This window comes from Cervus elaphus, chromosome 13, assembly GCF_910594005.1.
Source record: "Cervus elaphus chromosome 13, mCerEla1.1, whole genome shotgun sequence".
NCBI lineage: Eukaryota > Metazoa > Chordata > Mammalia > Artiodactyla > Cervidae > Cervus > Cervus elaphus.
In genome coordinates, this window is record NC_057827.1 from 10,702,883 (window position 1) to 10,723,370 (window position 20,488).

At 49.0% G+C, this 20,488-nt stretch overlaps 1 protein-coding gene across 2 annotated transcripts in view; it reads left to right on the forward strand.

Moving 5' to 3' along the window:
• The window catches only part of ADAMTS17 (ADAM metallopeptidase with thrombospondin type 1 motif 17), a 393,159-nt gene that overhangs the window by 244,127 nt on the left and 128,544 nt on the right, over positions 1-20,488 (forward strand). Inside the window, exons 11-13 of one of the 2 annotated variants that reach the window (XM_043922552.1) lie at positions 2,547-2,651; positions 3,639-3,784; positions 16,177-16,343. In XM_043922552.1, coding sequence (XP_043778487.1) covers positions 2,547-2,651; positions 3,639-3,784; positions 16,177-16,343 — 418 coding nt within the window. The remainder of the gene's footprint in view (positions 1-2,546; positions 2,652-3,638; positions 3,785-16,176; positions 16,344-20,488) is intronic. The other variant, XM_043922553.1, reaches the window with a different exon arrangement.

Below are 20,488 nucleotides of genomic sequence, written 5' to 3' on the forward strand. Positions count from 1 at the left end.
TGTCCATGTGTAGAGTCTTCTCTTGTGTTGTTGGAAGAGGGTGTTTGCTATGACCAGTGTGTTCTCTTGGCAGAACTCTATTTGCCTTTGCCCTGCTTTATTCTGTACTCCAAGGCCAAATTTGCATGTTACTCCAGGTGTTTCTTGACTTCCTACTTTTGCCTTCCAGTCCCCTATAATGAAAAGGACATCTTTTTTGGGTGTTAGTTCTGAACGGTCTTATAGGTCTTCATCGAACTGTTCAACTTCGGCTTCTTCAGAGTTACTAGTTGGGGCATAGGCTTGGATTACTGTGATATTGAATGGTTTGCCTTGGAAATGAACAGAGATCATTCTGTCATTTTTGAGATTGCATCCAAGTACTGCATTTCGGACTCTTTTGTTGACTATGATGGCTACTCCATTTCTTCTAAGGGATTCCTGCCCACAGTAGTAGATATAATGGTCATCTGAGTTAAATTCACCCATTCCAGTCCATTTTAGTTTGCTGATTCCTAGAATGTCGACATTCACTCTTTCCATGTCCTGTTTGACCACTTCCAATTTGCCTTGATTCATGGACCTAACATTCCAGGTTCCTATGCAATATTGCTCTTTACAGCATTGGACCTTGCTTCTATCACCAGTCCCATCCACAACTGGGTATTGTTTTTGCTTTGGCTCCATCCCTTCATTCTTTCTGGAGTTATTTCTCCACCGATGTCCAGTAGCATATTGGGCACCTACCAACCTGGGGATTTAAACTGTCTATAAATTGTGTAATAAACAGTTTGCACCAGTCTTCCTCTCTCTTCTAAGGGGCAGTTAGGTCTGCTAATCCCAAACACTCCTTCCCCATAAATTCACCTCCTGGGCCCGCCTTGTCTCATGAACACGTGTCCACACACTGACCCCACCCTCTGGAAGAGCTCTCAGGTCAAAGTGCACGAGATCACATATTTAACGAGATGCTATCAGTCTTTATGGGACCAGCCGGTGCTGGGCTCCAGCCGCTCATCCTGTTACTGCTCCATTGAGGAGCAGAAAGTCATGGGAATGTGGGGGCTTTTCCGAACCCCACTGTGCAAAATTTCGCTCAACTCCTCAGTGTCTTTAAGGTCACAGAGCAGCTCCGACATAGTTGAAAAATGAGAAAGGGCCATGGGCTGCTCTGAGCTCATTGTCAAGCCTGGAGGCTCTGCTTTCCCTCCCTTTGCACCTTTGTTTCTGTCCTTTCAACATCTAAACATTTTCTGACTTTGGACAGCAGAGTTGCACTCTCCTCTGAGCAGATGTTCACAATTACTTGGAACAGCCGGCCTCTGTACTGAGCCCCCACACCCTCAATAGCCCGCAAGGGGACCCTTAACCGTCACCCTGCCCGAGGTGTGCCTGCAGGTCCTGGGTTAGGTCCTGGAAGGGGACTTCTCCCACTCACCACAGACCTTGTCGCCCTGATTGGCTCTGACATCGTGGAAGTACTGTGTCTTTCAAGAGCCTTCAGTACATCTGTTCTCAATTTTCAGACCACAGGGCGAGGGTTTGGGTGCAAGGAGTTTATCTGGGAAGTGATCACTGGAAGCCCTTGAGAGTGCAGGGAAGTGAGGGGGGAATCAGGCAAGGTGCACTATGTGTGGACAGCAGGCCACCCCTGGGACCCTCGGAGCCTCTCACCCAGGAGATGGGTGTCCTCCGTCCCTTGTGGTCGAGGTTGCTCCCTGGCCAGAGGACAGCTCCTAACAACAGGGAAGTCAGGGAGACAGCAGGTCCTGCAGACATTGTCCTCCAGGGGAGACCAAGGCAGATGGGGAGGACACTGGCCTGCGCCTGCTTCAGTTATTTTGGTACATTGTCTCCTTCTGAGCACTTTCTCGTGTCTGAGTTTCCCATTAATACAAATGGGAGTCTGTGTTTTTAAATGCCTTTTCCTGTTTCAACAGAATTATTTTCATTGTATATTCATGGATGGTAAGAAATTTCTGTAGGTGCAGTACTATAAGAAATCACACGTGGCTCAGCTGAGCTAGAAAGCAGGTGACCTTGGGGAGGACTGAAGCTTGCCTCTTTAAGCCCAGGGTGGCCCTGAGCCTACATCGCCTGCTAGACTCTGTCTCCTGAGGTCACACAGCTGCTGCACCAGCCTCAGCTCCAGAGCCAGCCCGCCCTGAGGAGGCTTGCTTGCTGCAGTTCTTTTCCCGTGTGCTCTGTGTGACGTGTGGGAGTCTGCCTTGTATTAATACCTTCCTACATTGAATGTGTCTACTTGTTAAGAGCTTCCAGACTCTAGCCTGTGCCAGACACCTCCTAGGCCCTCAATAGCTAGTTCAGGAACTGCTGAGCTCAACCCCCATGAGACCCACCCTCCTAGGAGTAAATGCACGGAATTTTGTTGAGCTAAATGATCTAGTTGAAATGAAGCATCTATTTTTTTGACATGCAGATTCATGACCTTTCCTCCTCCCCTCATGTTTCATATCCCAAATCCAAACCTGTCAGGGGGCCCCGCCTCTGGCCCTGCTGTGACCTGAGTGCAAAGTTCTCGGCAGTCACGTTCCTTCCCTTGTCAGCAGCATCTGATGTGCGCTGGACTGTGGTGCCTGGTGGAAGGAGATACGTCCTGCAAGACCAAACTGGACCCTCCCCTGGATGGCACAGAGTGTGGGGCAGACAAGGTAACCCTGCTTCCCACTGCCCATAGCAGGCAGCCAGTCCCATGTCCTCTGCACATTGGCACCTCTTCTGGAAAGTGCACTCAGGAGCCCCTGACATGCCCCGGGCCACCCTAGAAATGCCTTGGAGCCCACTTCAGGCATGGAGGGACACATTCACCTCTCTCCTTTCCTCTTATACAAGAATCATTTACTCAATACTTTTATTAAATTAACTCCTTTTGTTACATGAGTGAATTTACTTAAAATGTTTATATCAGCAGACCATAAATGGAAAAACAGGATTACTTGCCATGCACAAATCGCTGTCATAAGATGATTTTAATGAGAACGGTGCTAGAGGTGAAGTGCACCAGCCCTCACACTGATCTTCTTTAACAGGAGAGACTGAAGTGTTAGAGGTGGTCAGGGCCGGCCACCACAGTCTGAGGCTTTCTCTTTAGTCTTACTGTAAGAACTGAGAGAGGGGCTATGATCACGACTATTTAATCACATCTTGTGCCCCCGGGGTTGTGCTGCACACTTTGGGAAATTATTTTCGAGGACTGGCTTTCCCTTACCCTCAGAAAGAGCAATGGTTCTCGCACATGGCCCTAGCTGTGTCATCTCCCAGCACCAGTCCCAAATCTGAAGTTCAGAACTACAGAGCGAGGAAATACTGCCTTCCAGAAAGACTCAAACTAAACAGTTTGCAGAAGGTGAAGTCTCTCTGTGAGCCATGTGCATTCATCCTTTTCTTCTGGGAGTTTTGAGAACCTACACCGGATACATCATGTCATGTAGGGCAAAATCCTAACCCCAGAGCCTTAGAAATGTCAGGTTGGATACGGAAGGAATGTTACCAAAGTTAGCAAACATACACACTCCGAAATAGTCTGCTTTTGTGTAAATTATGAAAATTGGGGGCTTTGGGGGGCGTGGTGTTTTCTCGCCTGGAGTGGACCTCCGCCATCCGTGAGTGAGCAGCTTTGCCGCCCTGCTGTGTTTCAGTGGTGCCGCGCGGGGGAGTGCGTGAGCAAGACACCCATCCCGGAGCACGTGGACGGAGACTGGAGCCCCTGGGGCGCCTGGAGCATGTGCAGCCGCACGTGTGGGACGGGAGCCCGCTTCCGGCAGAGGAAATGTGACAACCCTCCGTAAGTCCCCCGCCAGCCTTCTCCAGGGTGCCTGGAGCAGGGTGTGCAAACCGCAGCTCCCGCTGCCTTATCAGAGCAGCGTCTGTCTCCCACTGAGGCTTTGAGCTGAAGAAGAGTGAACTCGAACCAAAGGTCCCGGGCGCCAGGCCTTTGCGGGTGTACCGCAAATGGCATCTCAGCTCAGCAGAGCTCTCTCTGTGACAGGGAGGCAGTGAGTCCTGTGGGGAGCTGGCTCGTCTCCCTTGCGTGGGCCGTGGCAGAACCGTTTCCCGAGACAGCTGGATGACAATCCCTCCTGGCCTGCTTTGTGGCTGCCTTAGACGAGGGTCATCCCAGGGAAGCCGGCAGACCTTCGGGAAAACAGGGCTGACTTTCAAATTGGCTAAGAGCTGAACTGGGAGCAGCCTGGCTGTTGAAAAGTCACAGAGCCTTTGTGGGTTCTGCTCTTGTGTATCCAAATATCTTCTACCTGTCCTGTTAGAGCTGACAGAAGATAACATTTTGGGTTGTTTTTTTTTTTTTTTCCCTCATAGGCTTCCTTTTATTGTCTATGATGACACTTTGTTCACCTATGATAACCCTTGTTCACCTCTATACATTTGCTCTGAAAAACTCAGGGCTAGATCTTATCCTCAATTGTGGCAATTCCTTTATCACAGGTTTGGCATGTTTCTTCTCTTGAAATTTCCAACTTTTAATGTTTCTTTAAATAATCTGTTTTATATCTTGTGTGCCATTAACTACATCACATTAATTTTGAAAATGAGAAAGTTATAAATTATGACTAAAAGGAAATGGTTTATATCATCAGTTAAATCACAGTAATGAGTGATTAGCAAACCCTTCTTGTATTTAAAAATTCTGACACCCAAGGTATATCCCAGACCAATCAAATCACAACGTCTGGAGGTGGGGCCAAGGAGTCAGATGTGTGAATCTCTCCAGGTGATTCCAATGTCCAGCCAAGGCTGAAAACCTCTGGATTAAAGGAAAACTTGTGCTCACAGTTGAGGCAATGCCGAGAACGCTGTACTCTCTGGTAGCGCCGTGAGAATTGGCATTACGTACTGTGTCTTATTAAAACTTCTCCTTCCAGCACCTAGCAGAGTACCTGATGCATGGCAGGTGGGTATTTAAACTTTTAGAAGTGAGTTCTTAATTAAAAGCATAGGTGGTATGTTACGATTTTCCAGAGAGGCAGAACCCATAGCCATATATATATGATTTATTATCAGCTCACATGGTCCTGGAGGCTGAGAAATCCCTTGATCTGCCACCTGCAAGCTGGAGGCCCAGGTGTAATTCAGTATGAAGGCCAGAGAACCAGGGAGCACATGTGTAAATATCACTCCAGGGGCAGGAGAAGATGAGCGTAAACATACCAGCTCAGTGAGGGCTTTTGTTCTCATCAGACCCTCAGTTGGCTGGGAGATGCCCACCCACACTGGGGAGGGCATCTGCTCTAGGAATCCACCGATCCAAATGCGCATCTTACCCAGAAATGCACTCACAGACACTCCCAGGAATAGTTTTCAATCTTGGCACCCTATGGCCAGTCAAGTTGTTATGTAAAATTAGCCATCATAGGTGGGTAGATGATTAGAAGAGGTATTTAGCTAAGTGGTGAGAAATTAATACTGGTTTCTGTTTTTCCGTTGCTCTGTGATGATGTTAAAATAGTTCCACCTCTGGCCCAGAAGAAGAGAGCTCTGGGTTTGGAATCATGGTATGGAGATTTGGGCCTGGTTTGGTTGGTTATTGGTCCTGTGACCTCAAGGCAGATCCTTCTTTCTCTGCTTCTCAGTTTCCTCCGTGAGAGGAAGTAGAGTATAGTAGGTATAGTAGGTCCAGTAGGAGGAGCTAGACTTCAAATCCCAGGGCCACTTTTCATAGCAACATGTGGCTGTTACCGGCTTATTTATCTAAAAATTGGAGCAATCCATGGGGATCCACATGGTCTATATTTAATTCATGACCCCTCTTGATGTTAGCACTAAGAGAAAAACAGGGGCAAGACCATATACCCTGCCTCCTACCTTGCTATTTTGAGGCTCAGAGAAGGAAAGGCTTTGTCAACTGCAGAGCACAATTTGCAAAGGCTGTGGCTGTCATGGTTGTCCCATGTTTCTGACTGGAGCTCAGGTGCCCTGATCAAAGACTGCTGTCCTTTGGCACATTACATACTTCATCTCAGGTCAGGTGACACCAAATAAATATCATAGTAGAGGAGTATCTGACTCTTTAAATACCTCGGAAAGGACTGTATGTCCCAACAATACAATTGCGTTTAGGTGAAGGCTCTGTTGCAAGAATAAGATGCTATTTTGAGCATGCGTGCTAAGTTGCTTTAGTCATTCCAACTATTTATGACCCCATGGACTGTAGCCCGCCAAGCTCCTCTGTCCATGGGATTCTCCAGGCAAGAATACTGGAGTGGGTTACCGTGCCCTCCTCCAGATCTTCCCAGCCCAGGGACTGAACCTGTATCTCTTAAGTCTCCTGCATTGGCAGGCAAATTCTTTACCACTAGCGCCACCTGGAAGCCCAAGATGTTATTAATGCTGATTAATTGTGTTAGGCACAACTTTCATGGAACTAGATTTTGTATTTTGTGAAGATGATGTTGGCTAAGGTGCCCACATGCCTTGTCCCCACCCCCGATGCTTTCTCTGCTCTGGGACACTCCAGGGGCATTTTGTGTTGCCCCCAAGTGTCCAGGGAAGCTGGCATCTGATGAGGGCCCCTTTGTGCCCTGTTTTTATCTTAGTCCCACCAACCACAGTCCCTTGGTTTTTCTCCTGGACACCTCAAACCTAACTCCCTTCCTAAACTTCCTTCTCACTTCCCCCTAGTTCCCCTCCCAGCCCACGTCCCCGTCAGTAAATAGCACCACCAGCTGTTGCATAACTTGAGTTCAAAGCCCCGAAGTCGATGCGTGTCCCCTTGTCCCTTCCCTTCCTCCTCCGCATCTGATTGTGATAAGAACAGGGCACACGGGCTCTCACCAGGTGCCAGCTTCCCTTCTAGGCATTTGCACGTAGTAAATCACCTAAAGCTGCCGTAAGAGAGAGGCATTCTTTTTTTATCCCCATTGTACATGTTAAAAACTGAATCTTATGGAAGTTAGGTGACTTGCCACATGTAGTAAATCACCTAAAGCTGCCATAAGGGAGAGGCATTCTTGTTTTAATCCCCGTTGTACGTATTAAATAACACTGAATCGTAGGGAAGTTAGGTGACTTGCTCCAGGTCACACAACCTGCAGCGGCAAGTCAGGTTTGGACCCAGCAGCAATGTTTCAGGGTCTTTTCAAACCATCAGCATCAGCCTCCCTGTTTCCCCTGTGCTCCCCCTCCCCAGACTCATTCTCCACAGAAAGCCAGAGACATCCCCTCTCTTGTAAAGCCAATTACAATCTCTTCTTGCTTCAGCCCTCCTGGTCACTCCGCAGTGCACTCAGAATGAAATCCATGCTCTTCACCGTGGCCCCGGTATTATTTCCTGTGGCTGCCATAATAAAGCACCAACACTTGGTGTCTGCAAACAACACAAATTCATCCTCTCCGAGTTCTGGAAGCCAGGAGTTTAAAATCAAAGTGTCAACAGGGTTGATTCCTTCTTGAAAGTCTGAAGGAAAAGCCATCGCTGGCCCCTCGCCCACCCCACGCCTCCCCTGGCAGCTGCCAGCCTTCTCTGCCCCGTAAACACACCGCTGCACCTCTGCCTTCACAGAGGCGTCTTCTCTCTGTGTCTCTTCACCTCCTCTTCTCTTCCCAGGACACTGGCCATTGGGTTTAGGCCCACACTAAGCCAGGGCGATCTCGTGATTCAGCGATCCTGATGACACCCATCAAGACCCTTTTCCCAGATAAGATTGCATCTGTAGACTCTGGGCAGGTTTGTCTTTGTAGAAGGTGCCTCCCTATTCAGCCCTCCTTTCTGTGCTCAGACACCAGCCCCGACCCCCACCGCTCAGTCAGTGCCCCTTCCCTCCTCCCGGCTCCCTCTGCCCTCCTTGCATCTTCTCTTGCCTGGGCCTCCTTCCCTGACCACCGTGCCGGAGGCGGGTGCCTGCTCTGCACGCTCCTTCCGTACCCTCCCCTCACTTTACAGGTATCACGATGTATAATCACTCATATGCATTTGCTCCCTTGTTTTCCTGCGCCCTCCCCCGCTGGCCTTTGAGCTGTGGGGCCCCATCCTCGTGTGCCCGCAGCAGACCAGCCCTCCCTAACGTGTGCTTGAGTACCTTACTGTCCGGGTGCGTGCTTGCTGAGAAGAAGCGGCTGTTCAATCTTCTCGTACTGCAAAGCACACACCTAATCTTGTCTTCCCCCCAAACACAAGGGTTGCTGTGAATCATTAGCCAGAAAAGAGGATCACCAGGAAGGCCCCTTCCCATGTGCCGCCTCGCGTCACGGAGGCCCACGGGCTGTGAACAGCCAGGAGTGGGGTCCAGCTGTCCCTGCACCCAGGGGCCATCTCCTTCCAGCCTGCCCTCCCAGTGACGCAGTGTCACAGCTGAGGTGCTCAGAGCCCTCTCGAGAGCAAGCTCCAAACATACTCCAGCCTTGTTTATTCCAAGTGAGAGAAACAATATGTTTTTGCTCCTATAATAGTTACGCCTTGGTAGTCAGCTTGGCCCTTCACGATAACATTGTGGCTCCATCTCCTGTTCTGAGCACAGGGGACAGGCTCTTTGTCCTCTGGAGTTTTCTACAGGTTTCCCACCTTCGTAGAGCCACCCAGGTGAACGGGAGGGGAAGGGACCGGCCTCAGGGACGGCTTCGCAGCAGTCCTGGGTGCTTCCCAAGAGAGGCAGGAACAGCGGGGGTTTACTCAAGTCCAGGCAGCAGCTGTCAGCGTGTTTTTGCAGAATGGCCTGAGGTGGTGATTGTTACAAAGCACAGCTGATGGCGGCCCTGAGCCAAGCTCTGACCAAAACAGCGTCCTCTCCCCGGCTCACTCCTTAAATCACCACGCTCACTGCCTTGAGAGCTCCCAAGGATGTCCAAATCTCATTGCTATGTGCATCTCAGACTTGGAGCGCTCCCACCACCCTCTCCCCACCCCCTTCACTTCATATTCCTGGCACCTTTCCCATCTTCTGCAGCTGGTTTATTCACTGTCCAAAATACTGGCAAGAGAGTCCCCCCATTTTTTCTCTAAGTCTTGGTCTTTACAGCTATTGGAATTTTTATTTCTTGCCAACTGACATCAAGGCTTTGGGGACCATCTGTGGTTTTCATCCAGCTTCCTAAGCTTGTCCTTTCGTGCCTCAATTTGTGTCGCTGTTAGTGCCAAGACTGTGAGGCAGAGAGCTCATCTCTGATGCGATTCTGGTACCCCATTAAGAGGCTTGTGTGGGGGGAGGGCTGAGGAGTAGCATAAAGAGAAAAGGCTCCACTGATCTTGTGTGAAGAGCCGGCTCTGCACGAAAAGGACAGCGATGTGAGTGGATCTTAGAAGCAGGGGTGCGTCAGGGTTCACCATGCAGCATCCACCCCCGAGCATCAGAACGGAAAACAGCCTGCCTCCTAAGACCCAGAAGGGGTGCAGTTATGTGCCTATAATGGCTTTTTGCTTCCACAGTGAAACCCCTGTACGTGTGCTTTTAACATACCTGGTGTTCACGGCGACAGTTTTTAAAAGTCCCAGTTTTATTCACTTGAGCCGAACTTACATGTGTTACTTGGCACCTTTCAGACGCGGCCTTAACACTAGGACCGCAGCTGCCCTGGGCCAGGGGCGTTGGCAGCCCTGTGGCACTTTGAAACCCTACCTTGCTCGCTTCTCAGAGCTTTTGGTGCAAGACCAGGAGGTGAAACTGATGACGCCGCTTTGTCTCTGGGTGGCAAGTGGGTGTCAGCCACTGTGGTGACTTTATCTTCTCATCTACCTTCATTCAGTCGAGCAGAGCAGAAAACCAAAACATGCCTCCGCTCAGCTGCTGCTTGCTTTTTCTTCCACTTGAATGCTGCCTGTCACTCAAGGAAAGGGCAGACCTGCCCCCTGTGACTCTGAGCAGCCCTTCGGCCTTCCTTGCTCTGCACTGGGTCCACCCGAGGCTCTCGGGACCCACCTGGCAGGAGCTGGCGTCCCCTCACAGGAGCTCGGAAGGACTTTCTCTCTGCTTTCCGGTTTCTCCCCCAAGGCGTCTCTACCTTGTGCTTCACCCTGTTTTAAACACCTTTCTGATGGTGTAATGTGCAGAACGGGCGTCTACCCCTGAGTGTGCGGCTCCCAGCACAGCCCCACTCGCCGTGGTGGAACGCGTGTGCTGGGTGCGTGTGCAGGTCCATTGACCTTTGGCGCACGTGTGAGTGGCTGAGGGCCTGGTTTGCAGGGTGGCTGTGCTGTCCCCCTGCCCTGAGCAGCGGTGGCCTCCCCAGTGCTCTCCATTCTGTCGGTGTGTAGCCGTGTGTCAGCGAGGTTGTCCTGTGCGTCTCCTTGGTAAGCAGTCAGGCTGAGCATCTGCGTGTGTCTGTAATTGCCACTTGGATATCCATTCCTGTGACCTCCCTGTTCCAGTCGTTTGAGTTTATGTCTGAATTTCTACTTTGTTCATGTTTGTAAAGTCCTGATAGAGTACAAATAGAAATTGGGGATTGATATTGGAGAATCATCTTGAAAATCCATCACACGCCTAAAGCCTGTCTCAGTGAGTCAGGCTGGCTTTCCTGGCCCCACAACAGCCAGTGGGTGGCCCCCTTCCCCAGTCTGCTCCTGCTGCCACCAGGAGCGCTTGTGAGTCACACTTTCTCATCTCTACCGCCTACTTCCCTGCTGAGAAGTTGTTGAATACATTGGAGCTTCAGTTTCCTCATCTGAAGGATGCAGTCAGAACACGCTATCTGATTCTTTCTGCCAACTTAACGAGGTAGTATCAAGAGTGGGCAGAGGGTGTGCCCTCCGGCATATTAGCATGTGATCACAGTTGATGTGAAAGTGCCTCTGGCCTTACCTATGTCCTCAAGGATGAGATTTCAATGTGCTGCTGCCTCCCCTTCCATTTACATGAGTCTTCATGGAGCCTTCTGGCCCTTCTAGCCCCTGTGGGAAAGACTGAGGACAGACAACTATTCTACCACAAATCCGACCGTGTTAGCCATCCTCCATTTTAGCCATGTCCAGCTTGCTTTCTATTGTTTTAGCCTTCCTCGGTGCTTTTTATTTGATCTACATTGCATGACTCGGGGTAAAGGAGAACCCCAGGCCTCTGCTTCTCAGACTTTGGGAGGGTTATCCCTCCTGCCTGTGTTTACAGGTCCACTCCAGCATCTCCTGAAGGCCCTGTGTCCATGCAGCTCAAATGTGGTCCACTCAGCTGCATGACTTCCTTGGTGAAGCTGGGCCCTCCTTCAAGTCCTCCCCCAGAACTTCTGTTCATAAGCTCCTTGTGGACCTTCTCATCAGACATGCCCTCCCTCCACAAAGATTCTCCTGCCTCTTCTTCATGGCATGTATAGCGGGCCTCCTTCTGTGGTCTCAGCACCACGGTGTACCCAGGAGGCCCTCACTGGTGTCACAGTGACACTCGGATGGCCTGTATTATTGGCACCATCTGAAAGAGTGAGTCAGCTGAGTGCAGAGTCTTGCCACAGATCATACACCAAAACTCGGATGATGTGGGTAGCAAGTCATGCTGCTTGTGGATTGCTTCTTCCTTTTCCCATGTTGTTCAAAATGGTGACCAAAAGGAAAACTGAAAAAAACAAATCTCTTAGTCGTTTTTTTGAACAGGAAAAGCTTAATGTAAAACCTCATTAACTATAAGAGGTGGTTGGAGTATAGGGGAATTAGCTGCTAAGGGGTAAAGAACTCTAAAACAGAAAGAGTAGATACAGGAAGCAGCCTCTATCTTCAGGTCTGAGGCAGGGCACCCAAGGGCGGAACAAGGATGGATGAGGGTGCCCACCTCACACACACACCCAGGGCTGAAATTCCTTGGACCTGTTGGAGAGTGTACACCCAGGGCCCACTGGATGAGGGAGAGGTTTGCAAAGGTGCTGCACTGATAGAACTCTCTGGAAAGTCATACTTAAGGATGTCAAAACTGTCCAAAGGTGAGACTACATGTGATACCAGACTGAGAATTTTCCCAAAGTGTGGTGCGCTTGGAAGCTGCCTAGAGGAAGGTGGGCATCATGGGCCAACAGGAGCCTGCTGGGAGAGATCACATACCAGAGGCAGAGACAAAGCCTGTGCCTCCTCTAGTGCATTGTTGTTCAGTTGCTCAGTCACGTCTGACTCTTTGCAGCCCCACATACTGCAGCATGCCAGGCATCCCTGTCCTTCAGCATCTCCCTGAGTTTGCTCAAGCTCATGTCCAGTGAGTCAGTGATGCCATCCAGCCATCTCATCCTCTGTTGTCCTTTTCTCTTCCTGCCTTCGATCTTTCCCAGCATCAGGGTCTTTTCTAATGAGTCAGCTCTTCACATCAGGTGGCCAAAGTATTGGAGCCACAGCTTCAGCATCAGTCCTTCCAATGAATATTCAGGACTGATTTCCTTTAGGATGTACTGGTTGGATCTCCTTGTAATCAAAGGGACTCTCAAGAGTCTTCTCCAACACCACAGTTCAAAAGCATCAATTCTTCAGTGCTCAGCCTTGATTATGGTCCAACTCTCACATCCATACATGACTGCAAAAACCATAGCTTTGATTAGATGGACCTTTGTCAGCAAAGTAATGTCTCTTCTTTTAAAAACACTGTCTAGGTTTGTCTAGGGCTTCCCTATGGCTCAGCTGGTAAAGAATCCACCTGCAGGAGACCTGGGTTCAATCCCTGGGTTGGGAAGATCCCCTGGAGAAGGGGAAGGCTACCCACTTCAGTATTCTGGCCTGGAATTCCATGGATTGTATAGTCCATGGGGCTTCAAAGAGTCGGACACAACTGAGCGACTTTCACTTTCACTTCTAGGTTTCCCATAGCTTTTCTTCCAAGGAGCAAGCGTCTTTTAATTTCATGGCTGCAGTCACCATCTGCAGTGATTTTGGAGCCTAAGAAAATAAAATCTGTCACTGTTTCCATTGTTTCCCCATCTATTTGCCATGAAGTGATGGGATCGGATGCCGTGATCTTCATTTTTTGAGTGTTGAATTTTAAGCCAGCTTTTTCACTCTCCTGTTTCACCTTCATCAAGAGGCTCTTTAGTTCTTCTTCATTTTCTGCCATAAGGGTGGTGTCATTTGCATATCTGAGGTTATTGATATTTCCCCAAAAAATCTTGATCCCAGCTTATGCTTCATCCAGCCCAGCATTCTGCATGATGTGCTCTGCATATAAGTTAAATAAGCAGAGTGATAATATATAGCATTGATGTACTCCTTTCCCAATTTGGAACCAGTCTGTTGTTCCGTGTCCAGTTCTAACTGTTGCTTCTTGACATGCATACAGTGATTAATGCAAAGAAATAGAGGAAAACAATAGAATGGGAAAGACTAGAGATCTCTTCAGGAAAATTAGAGATACCGAGGGAACTTTTCATGCAAAGATGGGCACAATAAAGGACAGAAATGGTATGGACCTAACGAGTTAGGGATGGGGGAGTGGGGAAGATGGGGCGCAGTGAGCCAGGTGGGAGCTGAAAGCAGACTTCCCTGTAAGAGAAGATCAGATATGGAGAAGAAACATGATAAAGAGAATTCCAGAGGGAAACCCTCTAAGGCACATGTGGTATCACATGGGCTGCCCCCTCCCAGGCCCCCTTGCTGCAGGATCCAGGAGCTCTCTTCTGTCACATCTGATCTCCTCACCTACCTGCTGTGAGGTGTAAAGGTAGTTCGTATATGAGGGTCAGTCAGACATAAATCTGGAAAAATCAGCTGATGGAGAAAAATAAAGTGAAGCTTAATTACAATTCCAGAAGTTAATTACATGACATGTGCAATTCTTGGTCCACACCCTCAGGAAGGTATATAAAATATGTAGCTTCTTTTTTTTTTTTTTTAGCAATCAACCTAATTTGTGTTTTTTAACTCCATTCTAGTCCATGTTAGATTCCTAATCACTTCAAGAGTTTTTGCCCTGTTTTTCCTGAGTTTGCAGCTAAGTTCGGTTGAGGATGCATCTGGTTACTGTGATGTCTGGTTTATTCATCTCTAGGGCTGCTGTAACAACCCTCTAACTGGTGGCATGCATAAGTAACAGAGATTTATCTTCCCAGTTCTGAAGGCTAGAAGTCCAAGATCAAGGTATGGAAGACTTGGCTCCTTCTGAGGGTAGTAAGGGAGAATCTGGTGGTTTACTGGCAGTCTTTGGCATTCCATAGAGTGTAGAGACATCACCCTGATCTCCGTCTTCATCTTCACATGGCATTCTCCTTGTGGGTGTCTGTCTCCAGATTGCCCCCTTTTTATAATAATACCAGTCGTACTGAATTAGGAACTTAATCTACTCTGGTATGATCACATCTTAACTAATTATGTCTGCAGTGGTCCTATTTTCAAGTATTCTGATGCTCTGAGGGTTAAGACTGCAGCACATGAATTTTAGAAAAGGCACAGTTCAACCCACAACTTCTTACCCGAGAGCATCTCTGCCTTCTGGTCCCAGCCGTGGGATGTGCAGCTCACCTGTTGCAGACAAGATGTCCTTCCTGCAGGTCCACATGATTCATCAGGGCAAGCCCCTCTCTGTTCCTTCCACACCATGGTTTGTGGCACAGAAATACATTCATCTACACACACTTCAGCCTGGGGCTGCTGGGGAGGTGGTCTCAGGCTCCATCTACCTAAACATGTCATGTAGTCATTTTTCATGAGCTCTAGCTGCCTCCCTGGTACTCTGAGCGGAAAGAAGAACAAAGAATCCCTCTCTTCTCAGATTTCATAAGCCTTAGAGAGGTTTTACTGTTCCGTGTTGAAAAGTTTCTCTGTGCTGGGGATCAGCCTGAAGAAGTGCAAGGTCTTGTCTGGCCTTTGAGATAAAAACTCAGAGCCCTTTGTGGAATCATTAGCATATGTCATCTCTCAAGGCTGCCTCCACTCTAGGGTGAGAGAGATGTTGTCTGGTGTGTTTGAGGTGGGCAGGGAGGAATGAACACACCTTTCCTCCTATTGCAGGTGTTTCCTCAAACACGTTTATGTAGACCATGGGCTGGCTAGCTATGGCCTATGGGCCAAGTCTGGCCCACCACTGGCTTTTGTAAATAAAGTTTTATTGGCACACAGCCACACCCTTTTGTTTATACATTGTCTTTGGTGCTATAGTGGCAGAGTTGAGTACTTGCATGGCCCATAAATCCAGAAAAATTGACTGTCTGGCCCTTTGCAGAGAAAGTTTGTGGATTCCTGGTGTAGATTATTGTGGCACAAAAGCCTGAAGACTTTTGCCGTCTTCCACTGTCATATCTCTTCTATAAGGCGGTGATCACAGGGTGGTCTTACAGTGTGGAGACAAGAAATGGCAAAGAGAGGGAAAGAAGTACTCAAAATGAAATGGTTAGGGTGTCAGAATGTCACCTTGCTAACAGGACTTTACAGTTTGTGAAAAGTCATTGAGCAGAGCAGCTGTGATTTGCGCTGGATTTCAGTAAAAAATGTGCCCAGGGAATGGGGGAGGCAGTCTCACCCCATCATGATGTTCTTGGCATTGTGGAAGTGAAGAGCACCATTGAGGTGGCCCCCGTCAGAATCCTATGAGGACACCAGAGCCTTGCAGAAGAGCTGGGCCGGGCCAGCTTCAGGGTCCTGCTGCTCCCCAGTGCCCTTCCCGTGTGTAGACATGGCCCCAGGACACATCTGGTTCTGCAGAACTGGTTAAAAATCCCAGTTTCAGTACAGAGCATCGAGGAACCAAGACTGCAGTCTTGAGCATGTGTGGTCTCACGTTTGTCTGGTAAAGGATGCAGAGCTGGGATCTGGCTGGTCTCTACCCAGAGCCCATGAACCAGTGAATTAGTAGTTCTGATTCTTTTCATTATAGAGTAAATGAGAGCTGTTTATTTACTCAATGTGAAACTTAGTATAACTTAGTGAAACCTCTGAAGTATAGCTAGCAGCCATTTAAAGGTCTTCATTCTGTAGAAGAAAAACCCCAAAAAACCCACACACGCCAAAAATTCCCCTTGGGGTTTTCAGTGTTACAGATGGTCAAATTTTAAGTTCAGATGAAAGACAATTCTGGGATCTTGCTGAACTGATCCATCCCGTATCCTATTTCCAGATGACCTTGATTTACAGTTCTTGGATGCATTTTTCTCATGGCTTACTTAACATGTCGTCATTGTGGGGCTGGGATTGCTGAGAGATGATGTGGAAGAGGAGAGGGGGTGTTGCTTTGGAAACCCTGCATGCCCCTCCCCCTCCTGGAAAGAGAAGCCACCCGTGAGCTCCCCTGCTGTTTCTGCAGCCCGTCTGGTTAACGAGAGCCCTTCTCTTCCTTCTAGCCCAGGACCAGGAGGCACGCACTGCCTGGGCGCCAGTGTGGAGCACACGGTCTGCGAGAACCTGCCCTGTCCCAAGGGCCTGCCCAGCTTCCGTGACCAGCAGTGCCAGACGCACGACCGGCTGAGCACCAAGAAGAAGGGCCTGCTCACCGCAGTGGTGGTTGACGGTAAAGGCACATGGCGCATCCTTTCAGGGGAGCTTCCCTCTCCCCTCCCCCAGCGCCGTAAACACCTGGGAGAACCCACAGGCATCCCCACCCCCAAAATCCACCCAGTCCTGCCCGACTCAGCTGTGGACCCACTTCTTGAGCTGTGGGTTGAACTTGGATGACCCAGCTCGGTGAGATTTCCCAAACACAGCCGTGAGGCAGGCAGCGGACCTGATCTCTCCTGCCCGGGGGTGCTGGCAGCCTGCCGTCCAGTGCCCTGCGCTGCCAGGTGCCGGCCGACCCTGAGAACACAGCTCTGCAGGGGCAGGACAGCGGGTTTGTGTGTCTGCTGTTTCTCTTTCCAGTGGTGATGCTTTCTTGCAATCTTTATTTGGTTCATCTTGAGCTGGCTCTTACTCCTTGACTGGAGTGTTGGGAAGAAGTTTTGTTTTTTTTTTTAACTGAAGTAACATTGGTTTATAACATTATGTGAATGTCATATATGCAACACTATATTTTTCACTCATGTATATGCTACAGTGTGCTCCTCACGAGAAGTTAAATTTCCATCTGTCACCATACAGTTGACCCTCTTGACCTTCCCCCTACCCCCCTTCCCTGCTGGTAACTACTACTCTGTTCACTGTATCTGTGTTTGTTTTTGTTTTGTTCGAGGACAGTTTATAGCTTGGTGAAGATGACAGTAAGCACAGGTCATCTTTTCTTTCCTACAGTTTTCTCTCAAATCAAGAGACTCTGCCCCCTGGGCCATTGCAAGCATTTCCAGTGACTGATAAAATTCTAGGTGGAGTATCATGTCTGTAGAATTTGTGATGTTTGTTTATTGTCCACAAGGATATCCCGGGGCCTATTTGAGGGTTTTTTCATTCTTAAGATTCTGTTCACCTTCAGAAAGCAAGAGTGTGTTATAATAATGACAGCATGGTCCCGTTTATGGAGCGTACCACGTGCCAGGCTCAAGTTAGCTCTGCATGCATCATCTCATTGAATGTGCAAAACAAGCCATGCGGAAGGTGAGAGGTTACAGATTATGTGACGTTTCTTAGCTTCGGCAGCTGATAAGGAGCTGGGAGGGAGCTGACCCCAGTTCTGGAGGAGCTGCTGACTCAGAAAATAACCAGCTGGCTTATGGTACTCGAGTAAGAAAAAAAAGTTCATGAATGCCGAGTGAGGAGCTTTAGTAAGAACTCAGGCAACTGGGCCTGATTTTTACACAGTCTCTGTAGTATTTTGCAGGAAAATGAGGTTCCTGTCTCAGGACTTAGGTTGCTTCATTGTCAGGTGAAGAACCTCTGAAATCTACACTCGGTTACACGCTCAAGTGTGCATAGCTGTGTTGGGGGTAGGCCCAGGCGGTTCAGGGAAAAGTGGACCCAGACCTACAGCTTTTAACCCAACAACCTGACCCATGACCCATTAGCTTCCTTTGAGCTGAGATAGGATGTTCTAAACCATCCCAGGGAATGTCAACTCAACCGGCGATGGGCTCATTGTAAGGCATTGGGAAGTCCTTCAGACGTTTTCCTTTTTCACAAAGACCACCACCTTTGGGAGCTGTGTGACTGTGGCCGCCCTGTCACCTAACCAGCAGACTTCCCGGGGGATGGAGCCTTCATACTGTCCGCTTTCCCTGCGGACTAGGGAGAAAGAAGACCCGTGCTCCGCAAAGTGAGACAGGCAGCTGGAGGCCGAGGCTCACGAGAGCCTCACGACTCTGCCTGGGCATCCGTCTGATTCAGGAAGATGCTCGAGGCTTCTAGACATCCCAGACACCCTACTCGGGAGGGAGGGAGTGCCGGCAGGGGCTGCTGTGTTTCCAGCGCATTTCCACACCTTCAGCCCCATCCCCAGACTCCCAGATGAATGGGTTCGGGTCCCTTGCCTGTCCTCTCCCTCATCTTGGGAGAGAGAAGAGGTCAGGTCTGGACAGACGTGCCTCACTCTCATTTCCCCTCGGCCATGTGCACGGCCTTGTTATTCTTTCCTTGGTCTCTCGCTCCAGTTTTCAGTTTTCCTGCCTCATTTATTCAATGCAGAAATCCCACTGAAATGTCTGTTTTTCCATAGATTTCTCCAAGTCCAGATTAAACTTCTGTTTTCCTTGTAACTGCTTTTGGATCACTGAGCCGCTAGGTTCCTTATCATCACGGTGGCTGAGGCCGATGTCTGCCCAGAGTCCCCTTCAGGGAAGCCTCCAAGTACAGCTATCTGGGGAAGCTGGCTGGGTTCAGAATGTGTGTTGACCCACTCACTTTTTGTTTCTGCCAAAGCAATGAATAGTTACGGCCAGAGTGCCACTGCCTTTGATCTGGAAAGTGCAGCCCTCTGTGATAAGGCAGTGAGCACTCTGCCTTTGAAAGAAAGACCTCAAGTTCAGGGCTTTGCCAGGGTAGCTTGACCCATCCCCCTCGGGGGTGGAATGGTCATGTCTTCTTGCATATTTGGTTTCATTTCCTTCTCAAATAGAAACAGAAGCCAGCTTTTTTTTTTTTTTTAAAGGACTGTTTCACAAGGATAAAAGCAAAATAATAAATGGCCAATTCAGAAGGTAGGGGGAGAATACAGATTATAAGTGTTCCCCTCACAACTCCGTTTATAAAAGGCACAATTCTAGCTCAGCCGTGAGAGGAACGATTCCTGTGGTTGGGCTCTGGGCTCTTCTGAAGCCCATTATGACTGCCCCATTCATAGCATTGCTATCGCTGTGGAATTCTTTGGCGAGTGACGCACAGTTCAAGAAAGGGGAAGCTATATTTTTTTTTCTTTTTTCTCTTATTGAAAAAAAAAAAGGAATTCTTGCAGAGGTAGATTTTCCAAGAGAGGGCTCAGGACCACAAATTCATACCACCTCCAAAAGAAGACAAAGACTCTCCTTAGGAAATATTTCTAAGTGGAAAAGCCTTTAGACAGAAACCCAGTGAGGTGGCCTGTTGCCAAACCCACCCCTTTTCTGCCTTCCCCGTGGAATCTCGTTGAAGTGGAAACCTTCAAGAGGTTAGTCCTCCCTGCCCAGGCCAGCAGGCCACGTGCCCACCGAAGTGTCAGAGGCCATGGCAAAGGCCCTGTCTAGATGTGGAGGTGCTTTTCGAGCTCACTGCGACAAGGCAGGACCCACTGTGGATCTGAGCCTCCCAGGGGATGGAAGGTCCGATGGTCAGTGCTCTCTCACTCCAGCTTGACCATGCTGGGAGCTAGAACTGCTTAATGAAAAAAAAGAGTGGTTGCAGAGATGCAGGGTGTCTCACAGATCCCCAGGGCCAGGAGTAGGAGGAAGTTCTGGGGCCAGGGTCTCTGGAGATGTCAGGACTTTCTGTCCATGTTCAGCACAGCTTGCGTTTGTGAGCCGTGTCTTCCTGCCCCTGCTGCAGACTGACTTTCTCACAGCTTGTCCACAAGCAGGCTCATGGGCAGCCCACAGCACCTTTTATTAAGTCCTCCTCCTGTTTCCAGTGGGGTCAGATGTGGTTGGGAGATCACTTCAGCTGTTAGAAGAATACCAACCATATATCAATCATGTATTACTTAATACCCCAGCGGGGTCCTGGGAAGCACCCCTCAGTCAGACACATGGACACCTCCAGGTTGCCAGGGAACAGTGTTTAAGTGGGTTACTGCATACTACCAGCAGCCTCATGTCAGTCAAGGCTAGTTTTGCAGCCTTTTGTGTCTACCGTAAATGTTTAAAAAAAAAAAAAATGCCTGCAGTTTTCAGAGATTCTGGATTTCTGAATTGTGGATGAGGGAATGTAGACTTCTTAGAGCGCCATCAGCCTTGAGCATGTATAACCTCTCTACCTGAATATTCATTGGAATAACCTTTGTACCTGAGTTTCAGCTGAAGCTCCAGTACTTTGGCCACCTGATGCGAAGAGCTGACTCATTGGAAAAGACCCTGATGCTGGAAAAGATTGAAGGCAGGAGGAGAAGGGGATGACAGAGGATGAGATGGTTGCATGGCATCACTGACGCAATGGACATGAGTTTTGAGTAGGCTCTGGGAGTTGGTGATGGACAGGGAAGCCTGGCGTGCGGCAGTCCATGGGGTCACAAAGAGTTGGACATGACTGAGGGACTGAACTGAACTGATCTGACTTTCAGTGCTGATTTTCCAGGAGAGAGACTTTGATTAGTCTAGCTGTGGT